This window comes from Sitodiplosis mosellana, unplaced genomic scaffold (genome assembly GCF_009176505.1).
Source record: "Sitodiplosis mosellana isolate CC-2019 unplaced genomic scaffold, AAFC_SMos_1.0 Smas_scaffold_20, whole genome shotgun sequence".
NCBI lineage: Eukaryota > Metazoa > Arthropoda > Insecta > Diptera > Cecidomyiidae > Sitodiplosis > Sitodiplosis mosellana.
In genome coordinates, this window is record NW_022595262.1 from 1,129,467 (window position 1) to 1,152,780 (window position 23,314).

The 23,314-nt window shown below is 33.4% G+C and overlaps 1 protein-coding gene across 4 annotated transcripts in view; it reads right to left on the reverse strand.

The window, feature by feature from the left end:
* Positions 1–23,314, reverse strand: part of LOC129568550 (amyloid-beta-like protein) — a 63,801-nt gene that overhangs the window by 27,513 nt on the left and 12,974 nt on the right. For all 4 annotated transcript variants that reach the window (XM_055446594.1, XM_055446592.1, XM_055446591.1 and 1 more), the window contains exon 3: positions 6,022–6,192. In XM_055446594.1, coding sequence (XP_055302569.1) covers positions 6,022–6,192 — 171 coding nt within the window. The remainder of the gene's footprint in view (positions 1–6,021; positions 6,193–23,314) is intronic.

Consider the following 23,314-nt stretch of genomic DNA (forward strand, 5'->3'; position numbering starts at 1 on the left):
CTGAAATAACGCTTGAATTGACACAATTTCAATCTCAATTGAGTTGAACAAGAAGACGAGTGATGATGACTTTTTTTGGCGGTAGAAACGGTATAATATCGATTGTAGGTCAAGCATGTGTTAAAGCAGTTGAAATTTCTTGACAAAATACGTGTCTAGTTCTACTTGAAAATTTTACCACAATACTCTTGTTATTGTTTTTTATTGGAACAAAGACAGCACTTTTACTTGGTCTCACTTGGATTTTGTTCAAGCTTTTGATTTTAGTCTTGCTCGCATCTCATATACCCATGCTGATTATTATGGTTTGTCCTCCACACCGTATATAATTCTAAATCGTTGGAAAATTCTATGCATATAACTGGAATGATAACTTTTTCAAGACATTGATTCACGCATTCAGATGAGTTGAACTTACCTTGTACTTCCCCACCAAGTGAATATTTATTTACAAAAGATAAATTATTGTGATAACATTTATCCACATTATTCAAAACAAATGCGAAGAATTTTGTTGACTTCCAATGAAAAACTTCTTCTCTAACTTTCTTACTAATCAGCACTAAACGTTATCATAATGTTAGATATTTTCAAGGACAATAAGATTGCCCACGAAAAGTGTGGAGAATGTTTTCACAAAAAGCATGGGAATGAATATGACTAAGCCAATTGATTTGATTGCTTGGAAATTCCAAAAATTTGTATCTCTTTGATTATTCGCGCTTTTAGTGGTTCAACATAATCATCCACAGCGGATGTTTCAAAGCTAAATCGTCATCAAATCTTCCACACATACACACACAATATCAAAAACTGAAACTACGACTCAAAAGAGAGATGATGAACATGTACAATATGCATGGATAATATTTGAGTTTGAGTGGAAAAAGAAAATCGCGCACAAAATGGCAGAACAAAACAAATGTTAATTGACGTTGCCGCGCTACCGCCGCCGTCAGTTGATGCATAATGCAGTAAAAATGGAAATGTACACACGAAGAATTATTTTCACTTTGCTTTCGAAATATGCTTCGTAGTGCAACGTGTTTGTGTGTGAGTGTGTGTGTGTATGTCGAGCCAAGGGAACCGGTATGGTGCAATGGTTGAATATGTGCTGATGCATATCCCGTGCTTTCCACTTTAAAATCGAATTAATGCTGGAAATCATACGCCAAAGTCGTGTTAGTTGCAAATTTTGCATTTCAAATGCGTCAAAACGAATTCAACCAGTGATAAAATAGCAAGAAGCAACTAAAGAATTTGTTCATTCGCACACAACGAAAAATTCTTGAATGGATTTTAAAACAACCTTCCGTTTTTGCCATTGTTATTTTACAGTGCGCGGTGGATTGAAAACACCAATTTCAATATTTCAACTAATTTTAAATGCAAAATTTACATAAATACTAACGTTAGCACATAATCCGCTGTGCACGGAATTTCCGTGTTTTCTTTTAACATTTTGCCTATTTACTTTGGCATTAGTTTCATTTTTGACGTCATAAAAATAGGCAAAATCTTCAACGAGTGAATGAAATAAAGTTCTATTTTATGATTTACATAATTCAAGACGCTTGAATAAGGCATATATCGAGGGGCAAATCACTCTAAAGTAAATTGTAATAGAGAAAGTAATTGACGTGTAAAAATCTCGATTAGTTCTAAAAAATTTAAAAGTAATCGAGATTTTTACACGTAAATTACTTTCTCGATTACTTTCTCTATTACAAATTACTTTAGAGTGATTTACCCCTCGATATATATAGTTTCCAAATTTCCTTCAACGAAATGGAAATTTCGAATTAAAATCGGAATAAATGTGTATGCCAATAGAATGTTCGAAACAGAGTCAGACGAAATAGTCATTTAGTCAGAAATGAACACTGGCATTAATTTGGAAATGGCTTAAAATGAGACATTTTAATGATTTTTCACGTGATTTTTAATCTACAGAATTATTCTCGAATTCTATGATTATTTCAGTTTTTTGATTAATTTGTATTTGTGTACCCAACAAAATGTTTAATTTGTGAAGCATTTATTTTTTTCAATGTAATTTTATGGAATAAATATTTTATTTTCTTCAAATTCGAAGTGTTAGCATATTTTGTATTGTTTCCATAACAAGAAATTTCCTTAAGTCATTTGAATTAACAATTTGATCTCTTTACATTTTGAACACACCAATTTTGTGAGATTCATGTACTAAAATCTGAGCTAAGCTGTAATGTATGTAATGGGCGTGATAAATGTCAAGACCAGACGTAATTTGTTCAGTGATCTCCAAATTCATTATTGGTTTGAACAACAAATGTGTGCGGTAATTTTCATTATCCAGTGTGACATTTGTCCAATGTCCAATGTTCAATATGAAGACAGCTGTATGTGATGCACTTGTGATGCAAGCCTTGTTTGCTGTCAAGCCTATTTGCTGATTTAACTCAATGATATCTAATATATTCAATGAACGCATCCATTTGAATTTCCAGACCAATAAATTTTGTCGTGCGACAGCCGGTCCACATTTGGGACTAAAGAACTCCCAAATAGAACAATATTGACTAAATAATTTTCCGATTAAAAGAGATGCCGATTTCAGTGAATCAAGCAACTCAATGGAGCTGATTCAAAATTTGGAACTAGAATTTCCTCATTTTAATCAATAAAATTCGTCTTTTATTTAATTTTTGCTTTGAAGTTGTAATCAAACAAATGAGCCTCCATATTATGGAGTCCATAATGTATCATTTGAAAAAAAACCTTTCACAGAATCTTATTTATTTTATAGAAGTAAAGTAATTAGTAACTTATTACTTATTACTTTCATTTTATTACAGTAATAAGATTGTAATAAGATGATTGTAATAAGATTGTAACAAGTAATAAGATCATCTTATTACAGCAATAAGATTGTTATTGTAATAGGATGTAATAAGTTTCATGTTTCACACATTTTTTTTCAACATTTTTTTGACTGGCAAAAATTGACATGTTTTTTACATGAAACTTTCTTTGCGATTTTTTTTTGCACCAAAGGTAATAAGATACTTATTACAATCTTATTACAATTACAATCTTATTACAATCTTATTACTGTAATAAGATAGACTTATTACTAATAGGTCATCTTATTATAGTAATAAGTAGGTAATAAAGTAATAAGAATTACATTTTTTACTTCTATAATTTATTTGATTTCTTCAACCAATGCACTAATTACTATCTATTAGGAAGAAATTCGAAGTGATGCATTCGATTTGAAGTTAATCGAGAAATGAAATCAATGAAATGGCAACCAATAAATACAACCAAGCAATAGAGCATCATTCTGCATTGTTAGCAGAACCATCGATAATAAGCCGTCGACGCCAAAGTCGATAAAATTGTTCTTTTGGTTGTTTGAACGTTGCACACATAAAACCAGTCGGGAAAACAAAGGCAAAATGCTGCTTTTATCACGGAGCAGGCAAAAGCTTTTAAAATTTCCAATTAAAATTGAAATGGCGGAGTAAAACAAAGCAGACGAAAAGTGTCGAAATTACAAGTACAAAAACGCAATCTGTTCGATTTTACGGCGTCATCGCAATTTGGAACGTTTGCCTTTTTCTAGCACGAGTGAGAATCACTAAAGGCATACATACGTATATGTACGCTGTATCGGACGACGGTTGAACAAAAGGATGGCGAGAACAAAATGGAAACTGAAATCATGGCTGTGCTATCGCTACCAGAAAAAAAAACAGTCATGCAAACAGTCGATTGTTTTGTAATTTTCATTTAATTAAATGGAAGAGAAATCTGCAAGTGTTGTTCATTCTTCGTATTCATTCAACAAACATTGCCCCATTAAAAAAATTTGGCCACATATTTTCCTATTATTTCTGGTTCTTTTGTTACGAAAGAGAGCAAACGTTGAATCCAAGATCAAGAGAGAAACAACATTTTCTCTCTCTCTCTCTCTCTCTCTCTCTCTCTCTCTCTCTCTCTCTCTCGTCATGAGTGTATACAATGGCGTTCATATCTCGAGGTTTGCCATTACGGATGCGAGTAAAGACACAAAGAACATGATCTGAAAAACTTACTTAAGTTTGCCTCTCATTCTTTTTAGATATTTTCGTTCTATCAATACCAATTGCCCTCATCGTTTACGCCCCAGAATTAAATTTCCGCATGCACAAAAGTTTTCATATCTTTGAGTTGTTGTAATCGTGCTTCGGTAGGTATAGCATCTCTTGTATTTATATTTATTTGTGAGATGCAGTTACTGAACTTTGACGTATGCATCGAAACTTAAGTCTTACTTTTGCCGTCAATAAAACCGAATTCCAATATAGTATAGCATTGTACATATAGCATTGGTACATGTAGCATGAAAAGTTCTACACTATGTGAATATAATCAAACAGTCGAACTTTGTGAGTGTGTGTGTAGTTCTGAAGACATGAAGTCATTACGGGTGGATAATTTGCCACACATGCACATACTCAAATTCGATTTGATTCGTATTAGTGGAGTTTGTGTGTCAAAACATGTTCAAAAGGATTTGTATATCATTAATTACACGTAGCTGGGAATTTCCTGGTTTGGTTTGTATAGAGTACAAACAAGAAGTTCTTCTGCCATACCCAATAAGAATTTGCATTCGTTCAAAGGTGAAATATACACACACACGCTTTCAATTAATTACTGACATTACGTTATTTCCATAATTTTTACGTTACTATTAAGCCAGGCAGTCGGTGGGCATATCAATAGACAATTTACAAATTTATTAGCTTGTTGAAATACAATGGGAGCATTTTCGGAATCGTCTGCGTTAAAATGTGCAATGAAATCCAAGTTATGAGTGGAATATATCGTGAATTTTTCTTCTACATCGTTTTTTATCCATCATCAAAGTGCCTTTATATTTTTTCGTTTGGTTCCCTCCTGCTGTGGGCTCTTTCAATCTAGTATTTTATAATTGGGAAAGTTTCTGTAACATTTCAAAAGTTTTGCAGTTTGATTTGCGTTCCATTTGAATTAAATGCATCTTGTTGCCTATTTCAAGTGTACAAATGCTGAAACGTTTTGATTCCCTACAGTTTGTTTTTTTTTCTTCTTCCCATTTATAACCTAGAATTGTGCCGAATAAGTTCATATCCAGATATTGCATGTAATCGAGGTGATAGTTGCACATGGGGTAATTCCTTAAGAGAAGATAATAATAAGCGATGAAATATGCTCAATGCATATGATGATGCTGGTTCAAATGAAATGAGGTGAATCAACATTGTAAAATGTAAATCTCTAGCAAAAACTTTTCTACCAATTCCAAAATTATTACAACTTTTTTTCCCAGTTTCAGCACACCACCGCATTGAGTCGATCATAACCATTCACAGTGTATTTTACATCGTGGTAATATTTCGAGATTATGGCTATTATTCATACTTTCTGTTAGCAAAAGCCGTCTGCCTTCGTTCTCTTTATTAGAAATGTATGACATGAAATTGCGATTTATTCATATGATTTTTTTTTCGTCTGTCTTTCGAACAGGTGCGGATGGTCGTTGCGCAGTAAGGAGCTTGCGTGTGGGAGAAAACATTCTGTCACAACTTCGGCCCAGACAAAGTTCAATGCCGTACACGCGATACCATCGGCATAGGTTTTACTCGTGTTTATTTTCTTCCATTCATTTTATGTCGAGTTACTTCATTTCATATCGCTTTATATAAACTTCAAATAAATTTCAAACAATATTTCCAATTTCGAACGAATCCCGAAAATTCAAAGTCGAATTAAAGACGACTGTGTATGATTTGTAATGAATTGGAGAAGAAAATGTTGGAAACATAATTTCCAAAATAATTACACATCTTTTTCGTCTAGAAATTTCTTCTAATTTCATTGTTGATAATAAAAATTAAGTAACAAACGAGCTTTTGAACTGATAGGTCCGTTAAATTAACCTTTAAGTAAGAAAAAAATTCGCCCCAAAGCAAATACTCGAACGAATTAGAGTGATTTAAACAATCTTACCTTTTTACAATGTTCCAAGAGATCCATTTTGTCGCGTAAGCATGTGGTTGCCGGCGTTTTGATGCTTAAGTCGGTTGTCCAGCGTCCGTCTTCGGATAAATGCTGTGGATGATATTGTTGACCGGCTTCGCACAATGTCGCAATCTGTGGCTCCCATCGTGGTGATGCGCCCTATTTAAAGTTAGTAGAATCTATTGTTAATTCACATGTTCCATAGAGACTCGGTTCTAAAATGGTATTATTTTTTCTTCTCTGTAAAAAGTGTTCAATTTCATAGTCAGTAAGCGCGAGATTTATCCAATTAACTCAGAAGGGTTGTGAAAACCGAAAAAAAATGTTATTCAACAAAACAGAAGAGGTTGGTGTTCCGTAACCATTTCAGCTGTACACGGGGGATATTACATTAAGACGCCAGATGTCTTAAATTGAAATAATCCGGAGCCTTCTGTTCCCTTCCTCTCCTTTCCTATTTTCACAATGAATGTAACTCATTCAAGCCACTCTATCGCTGTTTTGTAAATATTGTCTCGAATAAATGCACGTCACACTATTCACAATCTTTTGATGAATTTAGAATGAATGATCAAGCAGTTTTATTATTTATCGATGTGTTTCTTTTATTTCAATGAAGAATTTCAGTTTTTTCTGCCATTATATTTTTTCACAATTCGTAGTGGTCACGAAGCACGAAAAGAAATTGATACGTGGTCGATTCGGTAAAATTGTTCATGAGCACGCTACGACTAAGCTGCATTTAGTTTCTATTCACCAAACGCGGGTGATTAATAATTGACGTGTGGTGAGAAAATCTAGCAAAAGTTAAACCACGGTATACTGCGTAAATCGTCTATACAAATAGGCTAGCAAATAGGTATAACACATTATGTTCTAGTCACTTCACAATCCAATAATAAAATGTTTAATGCCATTTTCCTTGTGCTCGTGCTTGACCAGAATGTGTTGCAATAACGATGGCCGTCCGGGGCTCACAAAATATTATAAATACAAACACGAGAAAGTCACATACAAATGGGATGGACTTGGACGTACTATAAAAAGTTTTTTTCTACTTCTTATAACCTTCGGACACGCACAAGGTAAGCCGACAGCATGGAGCCATCGAAAACAGGTAAAATGGAAGTTTTAGTAGAATATTCAAACATTCAAATCTTCTCTTTTTTGCCAGCTGTATCCAATGAATCAAGTGGACAAGGAGCGAAAAAATTGATGCTTTTCACATGGCTGTTGGTTTTCTAGTTCAGATTGTTTGTGCAAATTATTCTTGGCTTGCTTCTTCAGTAACTGCGTCAGTGATATAACCAAATTGAATATTTTACGGCCATGATGCAAACTTGAATGATATTGACGACCGATGTATCGGTAAGTTTAGTTTATTGAGTCGGAAGATCATATAATTTTTATCGACAAATCTAAATATACTGGACGAATGGCGATAAAATTACTTCGAAGCTCGAAACAGAGATTTTGGTTTTTTATTCTTTTTTGTTGTTCCACAACAAACTACTTTTTTGCGCACTACATGAAATGTTTTTCATCGAAGTAACTTTGCATTAATATATCATTAAAATTCGTCCCTTTTAATAACACTATGGATTAAAAGCATAGTATGAATGATATATATTTGCAACAAAGTAGGTAGAGAAAAAAGATTTTCTCAGTTATCACAATAATGAATTACAAGATCTTGGTTTAATTTCTTTTTTGAAAGATACATACTGCCTCTGGTTTAAATTGAATAAATAATATGAGCATAGAATCGAAAGTCACTTTAATTCTGTTCAAGACTCAGAAAAGAACTATACGAAAAATTAATGTAAATTTTAAAGAACATTTGATAATAAAGATTTAATTAGCGTTTCGAGATAGTATGCACTTATTTGTCGTTCCTGCCACTAGTTTAAATTATATAAAAAAAATATTAAGTTGAAAGCCACTCCAACTCTGTTCATGGCTCAAAAAAGTATTAGAAGAAAAAAAAAACCAGATTAGTAGCTCGACATTTCATGTAGTGCTAAAAAGACAAACATTTTCCGAATTGCAGCACCAATACGAGACCTACAGATTTCAGTCTCCGAAGATATTGGACTACATTCAAATGAATTCCATTTGACAACACTCAAAATATAACAGGCCCGGCCCTCTACCTAGGAATATGAATTAAAAATCAATAAAAGTCGATCGAACAAACGACGTACAAAACATAGAAAGGAAAAACGATTATATTCAACATTTTTCCATCCAATATCGATTTCACTCGCTTGCGGACTGAGAGAAAAATTTTGTGTAATATGTTTACCCTTGCAAAAGGTTCGACAATAAATATTTCGCCTAATATTTCTCAACAATTTATGAGGAATATACACACAACTGTGGAGAAATACACAAATGTCTGTAAATTTACAGACCTCCATGTGCATACACTTTCTCCACACACTATATCAATATTTTTATAGACAAATTTGACAGTGTTTCAAAGGAAAAATTACAAGACTGAAGAATTGAATTTGACCATATACAATAGATGTATATGCTTGTGAGCTTTTGAGATTTGTTCCATGTTATTTTAAAGCCATTATATTCAAAATATTTAGAATCTTGTGAAGTCAACAAAAATATTTATCAATCAATAACAAATAGTGCACATAAATAGGAAAGAAAATGGTTGTTGACTTTCAACAGAGCCACTAAAATTCACTGTATAAAGGTGTTATTTGGCTAGAATTGTGTTTACTTCGTTACACATTAGTTTACTTCGTTGAAGACAAACCAGTCTAAGCATTTCGTTTATGGCAGTTCGCTTACGCCTCAAAAATTACAAGTGAAACAAGCGGAATTGTGAAGCATAGCATAGCATAACCAAATATAAATGAAGAATTTAATTAAGTTGAAGACATTTACATAGCACAATGTGAGTAAATGTCATTTTAGCTGCGCATTGTGAAATTCCATTTCAGGTATTGAACATTAATAATGGAGTGAATTGTTCTTCGCGAAAAAAATCTTATTTACGAATAGAAAAATATTTCAACAGAACGCGAGTTTGACAATTTACACTGGCAAAATTTCTTTTACATTTTTCTTCGGGCGAGAATGTTTTTTTTGCAAAAAAAGAAGTGATTTTGGTTCGAAAATGGTGAGGTTTGACAACACAGTTCATTCGTTCAACATGGGATAAATGTCATACTTTTCATCAAAAAGAATTTAATTAAAAAATTCCATTCACATTTCCCATTCATTTATTTCCTGTCAAATCGATGAAATGTAAGGTGAAAGAAGTTTCTTCTTGCTCAGCTAAAGTTTATTATAACATTTTTTGGGTATGTAAAGGAAAATAGAAGTATATAGCGGTTAAGCAAGGGTAGTATACTGCGTAGAATCTCACGAAGTGGCCATAAAACAGAAGAGAGATGAGAAAATGTCTTGACTACCTTAAATGCCATTAATTTTGGGTTCATTAAGTATTTTATTTTCGTCAGTACTTGCGTGATGTAAGCCAGTACCTTTGAATGTTTTGTAAATAATGTCTTTGCTCGCAAACTATGCGGAAAATCTTATCAAGAATTGCGGAAGAGACACGGTTGATTCAACAAATAGAATTAAGCACATAATAACGCGTTCAAATTATTTTCGACAGAATAATATCTTTTTATGCATGAATTAGTATATATATTGTGTGTTGATGATATCAGGAAAACTGTCTTCGGGAAAATGCAACGTGAACCGTTTTTCAACAGAAGCGTAGGTAATCAGAATGCATTACAGATGTTGAGTTCGTGTCACATTTCAGTTGAATGACAATTCACCTTGCCATTTTTAGAAAACACTTTCCTTGGTATGTTTTTAACAGAAAGTCTCAACAAAGTACGATTATTGATACATATATTGTCACTTGTTTCTTGAATATCACACGTAGAGTATATATAAAGGAGAAAACACATAGCGTTAGGATTTGAATGGCAAATGAAATTCAGAATGATTTATCTTTAGCAAAGTTTCGTTTTCACTGTAAAGTATGTTCCAGTATCGTGAACATTTCTCATTTTGTAATGTGCGGTAAAAATATGGACGCATTGATTCAATTCGAATTTCATTCAACTTGAAGTAGAAGAATAATCGATTTAAATTGCTGCATTGAAATTCCTGGGGCTTTATGGAGAAAACTCAAAAACAATCGAAATGGAAGAATATTTGATTTTTTTTTTCAATTGAATTTCCTTTCTTTCTTTCTTTCCTCCAATTATATGGTTATAATCCCAGACCTGCTGGAAAATCTTATATGCTCCGTGAATTACAAATGTGAACAATTGTTTCTTATATGTAACGTTTTTCCCGTCCGATTTTATAATAATATATTTTTCAATAATTCAAAAGTTTGCATTGACTGAAAAATCAAGCGTCAAAGGAGGCTGCATTGACTCAATGAAGTTATTCAAATGTTTTTCGCTCAAGTTGACGTTAGAAAGTGTTATGAGCCCCCGTCATATAAGACGGATCTCATCATATATTCATTGTATGTGCTATATTTTCAAAGCTGTGAACTTGTGGGGAGGCGCAACAACGATGCAATAGTAAAAAAAATTAACGACGGGTGAATGAAAAAAGAGAGTCTCAAGTCAACTGCGTTACCACGACGACATAAGCCTCTTTTGACGACGTCGTGTATTGAGTTAAAAAAAAAAGACTTTGGGGAATAAACGGAGAAGTTGCGAGATAGCGAATTTTGTTCCTATTGTGCGTCGAAACAACTATAAGTGTATTCGATGTGGCTTTTTTGCTCATTCGAGTACATCGAGCCCAGCGCATTTTCCCACTTTGAACAGCATTGAATTTGTTATGTGTTTTGCAAATGCTTGGCAATAGAAAATCAAGTACATGCTTTTATCCCAGCTTTCGTATCGTGCACAACAACAATATATATCAACAACATCAACAATGATAACATTCTGCACAAAGAAAGAAATTAAACTTACGCACAAAGCACAGAGGAATATAATGTGAAAATAATGAGATTCAGCCCAGTCGTTTTTTCCCTTTCAGCCTGCATTAATTTTTTTCGCTTTTTTCTGCATTGCGTTTAACTTCCTTCGTTTCGTGGAATGTTGACTGTTGAAGGCTTCTGACAATTTCATATGCTTCTTGACATTTAAATTATCATTTTTAGATTTACATCACGACCTGTGTGTATACGCACATCCATTTATGAATTTGAAAAAAATTATCTTCACATACTCATCAATCTAATTTTTTTTTTGTTTTATTCTGACAACATCTTTTTTCTTTAATTTATTATATTCAATCTAATCCATTCATATTAGGCTGTTAATTAATGTTCTTTGAAATGTTCAAAATGAAACCGCCATCTGGGATTACTTGGATTGTAGAAATAATTCAATTTTAATACAAATAATTGTCGGGATTAATTAGTTGATAAGCTTTTTGTGTCTGTTTATGAAAAGAATTTTTTTTATCAAAGAAATGTTCAGATTTCAGAGGCAAAAGTTTCTACAGCATAGAGTAATCGAAGTTGATTCTGAAGCGTGATTTTATGAACTGGTTTTTGCTGCCGTTATATAACAGTATGATTCATACCATCAGTAAATACTAGGCGGTGTTCCATAATAATGAGGGGATGTAATTTAGTAGTTTTAGTTAGCATAAGCAAACATACTGTAATGTATCATGTAAAAAATATTTGGCCAATCCATGCCTGAAGTCAACGGATTTGGTTTTCTTATTTCGTAAAATGAGGCCCAAATCCGAGAGAAAGAAAAAAAACTTTTTTGTCGGATGCTGAAGATAATATATTTTATCATTTCAGTGATTCATATATCATTTAATTCAAGAATGACAAAAAAAGCAACGCGCTGTTCGTATGGTAAATTCGTTGGCATGAAAATTTGATAAGAAGCCAAAAATTGTGTGTACCGTGGTACACGCTTCAGGGGTCTGAAGAAAGCCCGTGTATCTTAATCATAATGGTAATCATGTTTTCTTCAGTATCACGATACCAAAAGTGGCATTTCAAAGGGAACACCGCACAAATTGCACATCGAAATGAATAATATATTTAAATCTTCCGAAATAAAGTAACGCAATGAATGGTTTTACGAGCCGTGCATGCGACGGAATAAAATGAGATGCCGGAGATTATTTTGCTGGTAGTCAGCAAATTTTATACGAGATTTATGTTATTTGATACGTAATTGAGTTATGCGCAGAATTCTCTCATGTAATCTCTCTCTTTGTTGTTTCCACTTCACAGTTCAGTTTTGGCTCTTTGGGTTTTTCCAAACTCCGGCCAAGCAGAAAAAGCTTCACTATAGAATAACAGCACTTGTCTAACTGAATGTGTACGAATAGAAATGACTTATTATGTGGGCGCCAATTGATGTGCAGCTCCCGAAAAGTTGCCGATCAAAATAAAACACAATTTTGTTCTTCAATGAAACTATTCATGCTCGGTTTGGTTCTGACGCCAGCAACACAGATAGTTTTCCGTACAACAATCCGCCGGTTCATATCAAACAGCAAAATCTGATCTCATTCTAACCGGCAACATTTCTGAGTTGCATTTCGCTTGGCGCTCAAATAAATAAGCTGTTTTCATACTTTCGCATTCAGATAAGCTATGATAAATGAAAAAAAGGGAATTTATCTCGTTGCATTCCTGACATTTTCATTTTTCAAATTGAATTTCCGCTCCGGTTTTTTTTTGCAGTGATCGTAGTTTTCTGGAGAGTTATATCATTCAGTTTCGCCGAACCAACGCACTTGTCACTCTATTATATATCCATGGTTTAATTGCGGTCACTATGGAAATGAAATCTCTCACTTTTACTACTTTTCACTACTAACACTTAAATGCTCTTAATTAGCACTTTTTATTCACATACACTAATACATACAATTTAATCTGGGCATTTCATCTGATGGTTTTTTTTTCATTCGGTACGATTGTTCATCAAAATGTCATTTAACATGATTCTGCCGAAACATCCGTTTTTTATGTTTATCATGCGATTAGCACAAATGTTCCACTATTTTAAATTGTTAATTGAATGTAAATACATACAACGTCGCATTAAAGCCAATTTTAAAGCTTCAATTAAAATCATTTTTACGGTACTTAGCATTCGTTCCTTTAGCAATGACTTGAGAACGAAAAAAAACAACGTATTTGAAAACTGACTTTTGTAAACGAAACAATGAATATTCAGTCCTTCATGGCGCTATTGCCTCTCTTGCCGTGATTATTCTAATTAGTTTTTTATAATTTCCACCATCGTTTGCATCGTTTGGCAACCAAACGATCGCATGAACTCGCGATAATATGCTTTTTGATGTCTTCAATTGAAGCTCAATGCAACAAAAACAATCAATGGAAGTATTTGTTTGACAAAAAATGCCATCATAATTGAATCGCAGTAAAAATGACAGAATGGGAGTCTTCCGCATAACTTAAAATCCTTGATGATTAGTTTAAAATTTGTGGTATCATTTCAATGAAATACTAACGTATGAAATTATTTGTTTAGAATAGTGACGCAAATTGCTATTCGAAAGAGGAGATCAACGAAGCACGTGTTACTTTGGTGTAATAATACGAATCCAATCAGCATCAATTTCTGTTCAAAATCCGTACACGTGACTTCACAACTTTGATGCAATCGTCGATGTACTTGAAACGACCATAGATCAAATAAAGTGGCGATATAACTCTTTTTTGGTTCAAAAACTCTATATATAGAGGTATAATATATAAGAGCTATAGCTCTTCAGAAATGACATTTATAATATTTCTAGTTGGTTCATTTGTCAAATAGAAAATGGATTTTGGATTATAATTCATGAACGTGCCATTTACTGATAATTAGTTTTTGAAATCAAAGTATTCAAATGTAATGCCAGCAATTGTGTTTATATTATATTGAAATTCGTAAATCGAAAAACATTCACGGTTCGCAAAGATATAGCAATTTGAAATATAAATGTGTGTAAAATGATAAGATTTGTATGAAAAATAAAGCACATCTAATTCAAATTGCCATATCTTTGGAATTCGTGAATATTTTCCGGTGAAACTTTTCTGGTTTACTCTTCAAAGGTTATAGAAACGATATGCAAAATTTCAAAAGGCTAGCTGTTTTCAAAATATGTTAACGGATCCACCAAAAATGATCAGTTTGTATAAAAAATGCATGGTGGTCCCAAACTTTTTTCCGGTAGTGTATGTTTGGCTTGTGCTTCTGAGGTGCTACTGGGAGCGGTATCACTATAGCATTATAAATGGAAAGTCATTTCACAAATCGAGTTGACGCGGCCACTATCAATTAAAAAATGAATTTGGTCTTTTTTTCACCAATCAGAACAGCTTTTGGCGATTCATAAATTCATTTTGGAATGCTACCAATGGAAAATTAAAATAAGTTGCTGGAAATAGATTAAATGTTTTTGGTCACTTTCATCACCACGATGCATTCATGAAATTGAATGTGGTCAATCATTTTTTTTGATCCTTCTGAAACGGATGGGTTTCAATTGGGTCAGTTACCGTTTGAATTGTAGGTAATAATTGAAAAAGCTAAGCCTTTTTGGAGAGCATTTTCACCAATTGGGTAAGACCCGATAACTGGATAATCATCCAGATGCAATAAGGCTTTCAATAACAAACTTTTTGTAATTTGTATTAACTGTATCAAGTTGCTATTCAATTTTGTAGTGTACCAACTATGTGGCGACCCAAGACGATGAGCAATTTAAACTTTTCTTCTTTCCCATGGTGAAATGAATCAAGAACGCTTCAGCTCGTATACTATAATAATAAACGTTTTTGTGAAAAACACAAGTTGATATCTATTCGCCGCTTCAAGATTGGGCTTATTTTTATTTTTATGTTATTTTATGTACTTCAATAAAATGACCAAATAGCCCATTTGCATAGATGCAGCATTCGACCTAATTTGTGGCTACCATCCGTGTGGATATGTTGGAAAAACAATTCGCTGTCGACAGTGCAAACAAAATGAAAGTGTTGATGTTTCTTTTTGGAATATCCTGTATTGTATTCGTCGAATCGGAGAAAAGTTCATGTTTGTTTGGTTTCATTTTCAGTCCAATTGGAGATATTGCACAGGTGTATAACAGTGGTGTGAGTAAATTGAAAAAAAAATACTATGTCTTCGCTATGTTTCCGTACATATTGACCCCTGGCATTTGGATGGGTTGTCTGAGCGGAACATGCCTCAATATAGTATGCCTCGATGCATATTCTCCTTTATCTGATCAGTGCCAAGCAGAATCAATGATCGAATACATTGTACGGATGTCTATTGCAATGCAATACTATTGAAGGTAATGCCAATAAAAGAAATGCATTTGGCATTGCAGATGCACCACAAAATGTGTATATACAACAAGACTGCAGTCTCAGCATGAATAGAACGGCGTTTATTGGGTTTATGTATATCTATATAATATATATTATATGCATTTAAAAATGTTGCCAGTGTCACGTAAATGGTGTATAGCTCACAAGGTTTCTCTCAATACCAAAGATGCAGTTGAATCGATTCTGCTTACCGCGTCAGCAGCTGCGAGTTCATATCAAGTAAAAACACGATTTTCCAACTGCAAACGCGATCCGAATAATATATATTGAGCATATTTCCACTAGATTATTTTGCAATGTTGCAAATGAAAAAAATAACCAGAGAAGACTGAAGCATTCGAATGAAATTAAAAATTCCAACAGCGCTGGAGCAACGCGATAATATACCTACAATAATATATATATATTAAGAATAGTGTGAATGTTTAGGAAGAAAACATAGACAAAACCCGAATAAACCCATTGAACGTTCACCTGATTCATTGAACTAGAAAATTTAATTTTGGAACATGTTCTCTTAACATTTATTTAGTTTTTTCTGGTATTTGTTTCGCTGTTCCACAAACTGTATGACATTTTGTCCTGTAATTTTTATCACTTCGATTTGGTATATGATATAGGATTTGCTGGGAAAGAATTGGAATTGCGGGACGAACCACGCTAAAATGTAGCATAAAGAGGCAGATACGCATAAGTGAAGCAGGAAAAGCCGAGCAGCAATAACATGTGTGATAACATCCGAGTAGAAATGACTTTGCTTTTGAAAAGCAATTCAGAATTGGACAGATTTGCTCCTTTTTACTGAATTTTCATCAAAATATTGTAGCATTTCTGAATGCTTCTGAATTGCTTCGAAAAGTTATAAATCTACTGAAAATGGGTATTGGTCCGCGATCGGTCACGATTTCCGCGATGCTGATAAGAGATAGAGGTTCTGTATCTTGGGCAAAGTTTTAGTTCTCGAGGTGTTCCATAATTTTGCTGAAGATAGTTATCTCTTATCTCTCTTGCGCCCAACTTCGCAAATAAAGAATCCAGGCCCTATGCATGTTTTTTTTTCTTATCATTCTTCGCGTTTTTCGCGAAACTGATCAAAGATAATGACTTGACGTCTTCGACAAATGCTTGAGTGCTTGAGGTCCTCTACAACTTTGCTTCAGACAGTTATCAGTTATCTCTTATCAGTTTCGCGTAAAACGCGAAGAATGATAAGAAAAAGAACATGCTAAGGCCTGGATTTTTGATTTGCGCCCAACTGATAACAGATGACTTACTGTCTTCAGCAAAAATTTAGAGCATCTCGAGTACTTAAACTTTGCCGAAGTTTGTGTCTCTCTATTTCTTATCAGCATCGCGAAAATCGCGATCGACCGCAGACCATTATCCGTTTTCAGTAGATTTATCGCTTTTCGAAGCAATTCAGAAGCAAGCGTTTCGGCAGGTTCAGAAGAAATTCAGGAGATTTTCAGAAGCAAATCTGTCCGATTCATCAATGCTTTTTAGTAACAATTCAGTAGCAAAAATGTCCATGTAAATTCATATTTTATTCTTATTGTCCTTCTCTTGATTCGTGATACACACAGCGCACAATTTGGCGGAGAAAATCGGGGGTATATAAAATCTTTATAAAATAATAGAACCAAGTTTATACTACAGTCGACCTAGGGCGAAAAATCGAAGATTCCGAAGCCTATATTTTCGATTCAAATAATTGGACATTTTCTTGGCACATTTTCGGAACATGAATTCAAATTAGGCCGTTACTCGAACGTTAGAAAATGTCAAAGATTGCATTGTAAACAGGCCAAAATACTTCAGCAAACTTTTAAATGACTATAATGAATGAGAGGACAATAGGCAAATGTTCGTTCCAGACAGTTATTTCATATATTTATGTGTTGTTGAATCAAATGAAGGAACATTGGGAATTCATTGAAAATGACAAACTATCTCTTGGAATTGGACTATATTGTCCATTGAATTCGCGCAGCACGAAGTTTGTTTGTCTTTAAGTTTCCGCAACACACAAGGAAAATGAAGAAAAAGTGTTGAACTTAGCCAATTACGTGTGTCAATATGTATTTGTATGAAGAAATTACCGAAATACAGGTCATAATTTTATTGTAAAATTTGCCAACAATTGGCTCTAAATAGCACAATACTAAGAAAACTTCAAAATGCTAGCAATGGTCTAAACTAATTTGTAACTACAGGAGGTTGTTAGCAAATTTACTGAAAATGTATTTGGAATGTGGAAAATAGTGAAGAGAAGCATCCATTTTTTTGAATTCTTCAAGATTTCTTCAAATTGCCAATAAATCATTCCAACTACAGTATCTACGTAAAGTCAACATATTAAGAATATTTCATGTTCCATGGTGAATCTTGAAAATCCAAACTTGATTTTGCGGTGGAGTAAAATCAAGCAGAGAAAATTAATTTTACTTGTCGAAAAATTAATTACAATAAAATCACTTTCAAACCCTTATCCAATATAGTATTTCATGTACGAGAGGGGAAAATAAACATTATTGATTTTATTCAGGTTAACAACAGAATCTATTACACCCGTATCAAATACAAATTAAAGTCTGATTCGCAAAAAAAGGTCAAAATGACATGATCAAAATTGGCAAAACGTACCGTAGTTAAGTTATCCGCTACCTGCCCCGAAACATATCCCGTTTAAATCAATATTATATAAATAGATGTGAGATTTTACTTTTCGCTCCAGAGATCAATGGTAGCGAATCGATTAAGTGGAAATTGAACATACTGACATGGATGTAATGCCAATAAACCGTCCTATTCTCAGTTGATCGTAACAAAATTATGCGAGAAAACAAAACATTTACTGATATTTTAAAATCATCAATTTTACCCAATGAAATGCTTTTTTCCTTTGGAAATCAGTAAACGAAAAAAGTTACTGTAATCCAACGTGATTGAAAGAAAAAACGTATAATAAAAATGATTGTTTATTTCTTTCAATTTTGAGGAAATATTTTTCTTGCACCATGAGACATGTACGTTATACTCTTTTTCCTGATTCAGAATCCAACAATTTTCTGTTCTTCACATTTCGAAAGTGGACAAAGGAGGTGAAAAATATTGGAAGTGGCCATAGTTTTACTCGCACTTCAGAAAATACGTCTCAACTCTCGTCGTCAGCACAACAATGCCCTCAGATGGTTTGTAACTTACTTTATCACTTTAGTTTCCGCCAGCAAGTCGTGATAAATATTTCAAATATGTTAAACAATCCAGATACATACATATGTGTATATGCAGCGCTTTGGGATTGAATGTGACATTTGTTTGGACCCTGCTTCAAAAGCTCTGGAGCGGATTCGTAATATCATCTCTGTTGACAAGATGGCGAAGTCTTTAGAAGCAAATCTAGGGGCTTTTATATCTATTCGCCAATACAAATTTATATGCGAAATGGTTAGAATATATGGCATATACGCGGGTTATATATGAAATATGCACAAAATATACGGCAATTATACGTGGTTGTACGTATTTATATGAAACATTCGTCTGGAGTTAGAAGACCCTGGAAGCAAATGTGCTGTTTCAATGGGAAATCAGTTATGACAAACAATAAATGAGAAAACGTAGCAAGTTGCTATTATTAGAAATTCAGTGAAATGAATAGCCGTGTATATCTTCCATTAACAATCCATATGAAACTATGGCGAATGGGAAATTATATCAGCAAAACTATACGAATTAAAAGTGAAAATGAATTCGAATCGAACCATCATCAAGTGTTTGGGTCCTTGGAAATATCACAATTACTAACAAACATACACCCCGATCTGAGACAGTTTTGTGACAATAGTTTGGTATCTTCGCACCGTATTCGTAGTATATGATTTATAATGTTATCTGGTAATTCGATGAAAATATTCTCCGATATTGCTAGATGGTGTTTCATGTTCAACTTGATGTCTGTGATTGACACATACCAGAAATTACCAAATATGCATGATTTTATGTTTTGGCATTAAATTCGATTCTCGGAAAAAAATCATGTGAATTTCAATTGAAAATCATTGTATTCGAAGTATAATGATAATCAGCCGATTAAATTGATAACAAATTTCTACGAATTTAAACATTGATTCATCCGTATCCGTAGAGATTTGAACATCCGTATGCAAATACAATTTTTTTTGTATTTGCTCTGCCAAGAATTGTTTCAATTAAAATTGAAAATATTTAAATTGACGCTTTCATCAGATTAATCTCGGACTTTTTGATTCAACCGAGAGTTGACGGACGCTTGAATGAACATTGTTTGAACGATTCAATTATTTCGATAACAAACTAAATGGAAAATTGATGGATTCTGAAAAATAGTTGGAAAATATTTGTTTGTCATTTTCCATTTGTCCGGGAATGGCGTTGTATTCAAATAAAACCTCAATACAACGCGACCAACCGTGTGTTTACATTAACATTCAGTTAATTAACGCGCAAAAAAAGCAAATGACAATTTTATTTGAATGGAGAATTCATTGTGTGATTGAATATTCGTTTAAATTCCGATGAAGAGTTTTTCTTTGGTTGTTGTTGTTGTTTTTTCTCTCTTGTATGCATTGTCCTTTTGTTCATTGGACTGAAATGTGTTTTTTTGACATAATCAAGTGCGTACTACTGAAGTTATTGTTCAAATTTTCATAGTACTTCACATTTAAGTGAATGAAATTTTTTATATTTAAACGCGCTCGGTGTTCGTTAAACTGCTTGGAGTGAAGCAGAGCTGTAAACTTCTGTGTTTAAAATGAAATTCATGAGCACAAATGAATTTGGTAGGCATCAGCAGTCCGACACATTAGAAGTACTTTGTTTTCTATTGGGAACAATGTGAATATGGCACGTGTCACCAGCAGAAACATTCAATTTTCAAAACAAATTTCGGATCGTTAAAAAAAAGGAATGCATATTAATGATAATTTTTGAAGTGAAATAAAATTGGAAAATTACGTACATTTATTTAGCATAGCGTTTATATAAATCGAGAATTATATATTTTTCGATGAAAACTGCATCGAAAATAAACTATTTTTTATAGACATTTCAGTCAGTCAATGACAGATAGCTGAGGATATATGCTGAGCATAGGAACTCAGCAAGCTGAGATTGGGACGTTTGGATTTTGTGACTTGCTATTCGTGCAAATTTATGTGGAATTTTGGTGGAGTGTTGATGGAGTGTAATTGAAAATGTGTTCCAAACTCCCCTCCATCATAAATTTGTTTGAATAGTACGTCACAAAGTCAAAATATCCCAATCTCAGCTTGCTGAGTTTCTATGCTCAGCATATATCCTCAGATATCTGCCATTGACTGATTTCAGTTGCATGTTTTGTTTTTCATTGGAAAAATTTTCCGTAGAAACTTTGTAATTCTTTGAAAGAAACTCTTAACTAACCTTCTCTTCCATTATATCGCCGAACACAAGACAACAAAAAGTTGTTTTTCTCGGCCGTGTCATAGTAGCACTTGAGTATTTCTCGATTTAAAATCGTTTCCTTGTTTACTCCGCATACATTATTATATTATACAACCATTGAGTGCAAACAGTGTTAAAATTTAATTTTGGTCTTGACTCTGGGGGTATTGTTCAGCATTTTTATTTAGAGCTTAACGAAGACGGTCAGAATTTTTACGCAGGTAAAACTATTTCCTTCATATATACGGAGTCCATTAAAACGATAACATGCATGGATTTTGCTATGAACCGAGGAGAAGGTGCAAATTAAGTTATTACACAAGTTTTTGAAATTACTCGTTGTGAAAAAGAAAACTTTTGAATTTGTGATTAAACCACTACCTCAGCCCGTTTAAGAATGTGCATTTTTTCAGCAAAACTCGTTACAGCTGGCTTTATCTTTTATGAAACTGAGATTTTCATAGGAACTTTTTCTTTTTCCTCTTCCTAACATCGGGAAATTGCCTTTATAATTTGTTGGCTCTTACAATTTGCCAAATTCTTACATTTATCCAAAAATTAATTGGTTAAACACTTTTTAGATAGAAATATATAGAGATATGTAAAATGAAATTTTCTGTTCAATTTCAAAAAGAATCACAGAAAACAATTCTCTGATTAAGATGGAACAGTGTTTGTAAAATCAGATTATCATTAAATCTGAACATTTAATTGTAAGCCATTCTTATTTTAAGGTAACACTATAAGCGCAATCATATAAATTAAGCTTGAAAACATGAAATGTCTATATTAGAGCTGCTCACGATTCGATTTCGAACAGTTCGAGTTGGAATTTTTTGAATTCGAAAAAAACGCGGTGAATTTTGAATGAACATTTAAAAAACATTTGAAAACATTTAATTTGGGTGATTCAGGGTACAGAAAAATCCAATAAAAAACAACTGGTTTTGGTGTGGCTCCAGGCTTCAATATAAAATGGACGAGAGTTAAGTTAAAAACAAGTGTTCGAAATGACGTCGACTTGTAATTTATATGTGCATTGTGGATACATACATTTTTTTGTCTGCTTTCACCAGGATTTCTATCGGTTAGTATGCTCATGAGTGGCGCGTCCATGTCGGTACATTTCATATGGATATTCGTTTCAACACATGCTTTTACGTATTTTATGGGTACATTTGTCTCTGTTGCAAGCCCTTCCACGTCTCTATTACATGTTGTATATGTAAAAAGGTTTCAACCTTTTCTACAGTTCAAAGTAGTCATCGATTTTCAACGCGAAACCAACAAAACGTTATAAATTTGTACGGAAACTTTTCTTTTTGGATTCAAGTTCACTTTGGCTGAAGGGATTTTGCTCAAAACAATACATGGGGAAAAAAATGATGCGGAAGTTTTTGCGTTAAAATTCGTAATATTATGCAAGCATGTATTGTATGTAATGTTGTTTGGACTTTGGTAGGATTTAGTCTATTGAAATGAATCGCTGAAAATGAACTGGAAGTGACGTTTTCTGGATTTGGAGCCCATTTCATGTGTATATGTGTGTGAACAGGTCCGAAAACTTGATTTAATTATTATTTTTTATGTATTTAAATGATTGTTCATCTGCAAGCAGATATTTGCCCTCAATGTATTTTGCTTGAAATGCGCAAAGTCATGCGGTGAATCGAAAAACTGGCGGAATATGAAGGGTTTAATTAAATAAATGACTATAAAAAAGCGTTTGACACAAGTATGCACTTAATATTTGGTATAGCTTAGCTTAACTCACAAAGCAATGCCGCGAGACGAAAAATTGGCGTCGATAAAAGCGAGCTGAGTACTTTTTTCATGCTCACATGCCAGAAAAAAATCCGTTCTGTCGCCAAAAAGACTTTCAGATTAAATGATTAAAGTACATTTTTGCTTATGTTTTGGGTTGGGCACATTGAACAGTTGAAACGAGCCCAAGGATATGACAACAACAATGGTAGTTTGTAGGATAGAAATTGCACTTTCGAGACAAGAATTATAAGAGCCTAAATTATTTTAGCGAAATTATTTCAACATGCTGAACCTAAGCAAAATGCCATTCAAGGCATTTTGCCAACAAAAGATAGCGACTGGCTAAATTGTTGCAGCAAAAATGATTACTACAAAGTACAAACCAACAAGATAATGAGCTGATCTATAAGCAGTTCGAGTGAACTTATTTAATTCGAAAATCTAAATTTGAGTGAGAGATTGAGTGTATTTACATGAATAGCTTGGTCTGTAAATATATATTTTTTGAATTCATATGAACGCGTGAGAATAAAAGCCTGACGCTAGCAGGTTTTTCGCAAAAGCGGGATACCAATCAGTTGCACGCAAAAGAGACATTTCAAAAGGTTACACGCAAACGGAACATTTTATTTTGTCGCATTTTGAATTTTAAAG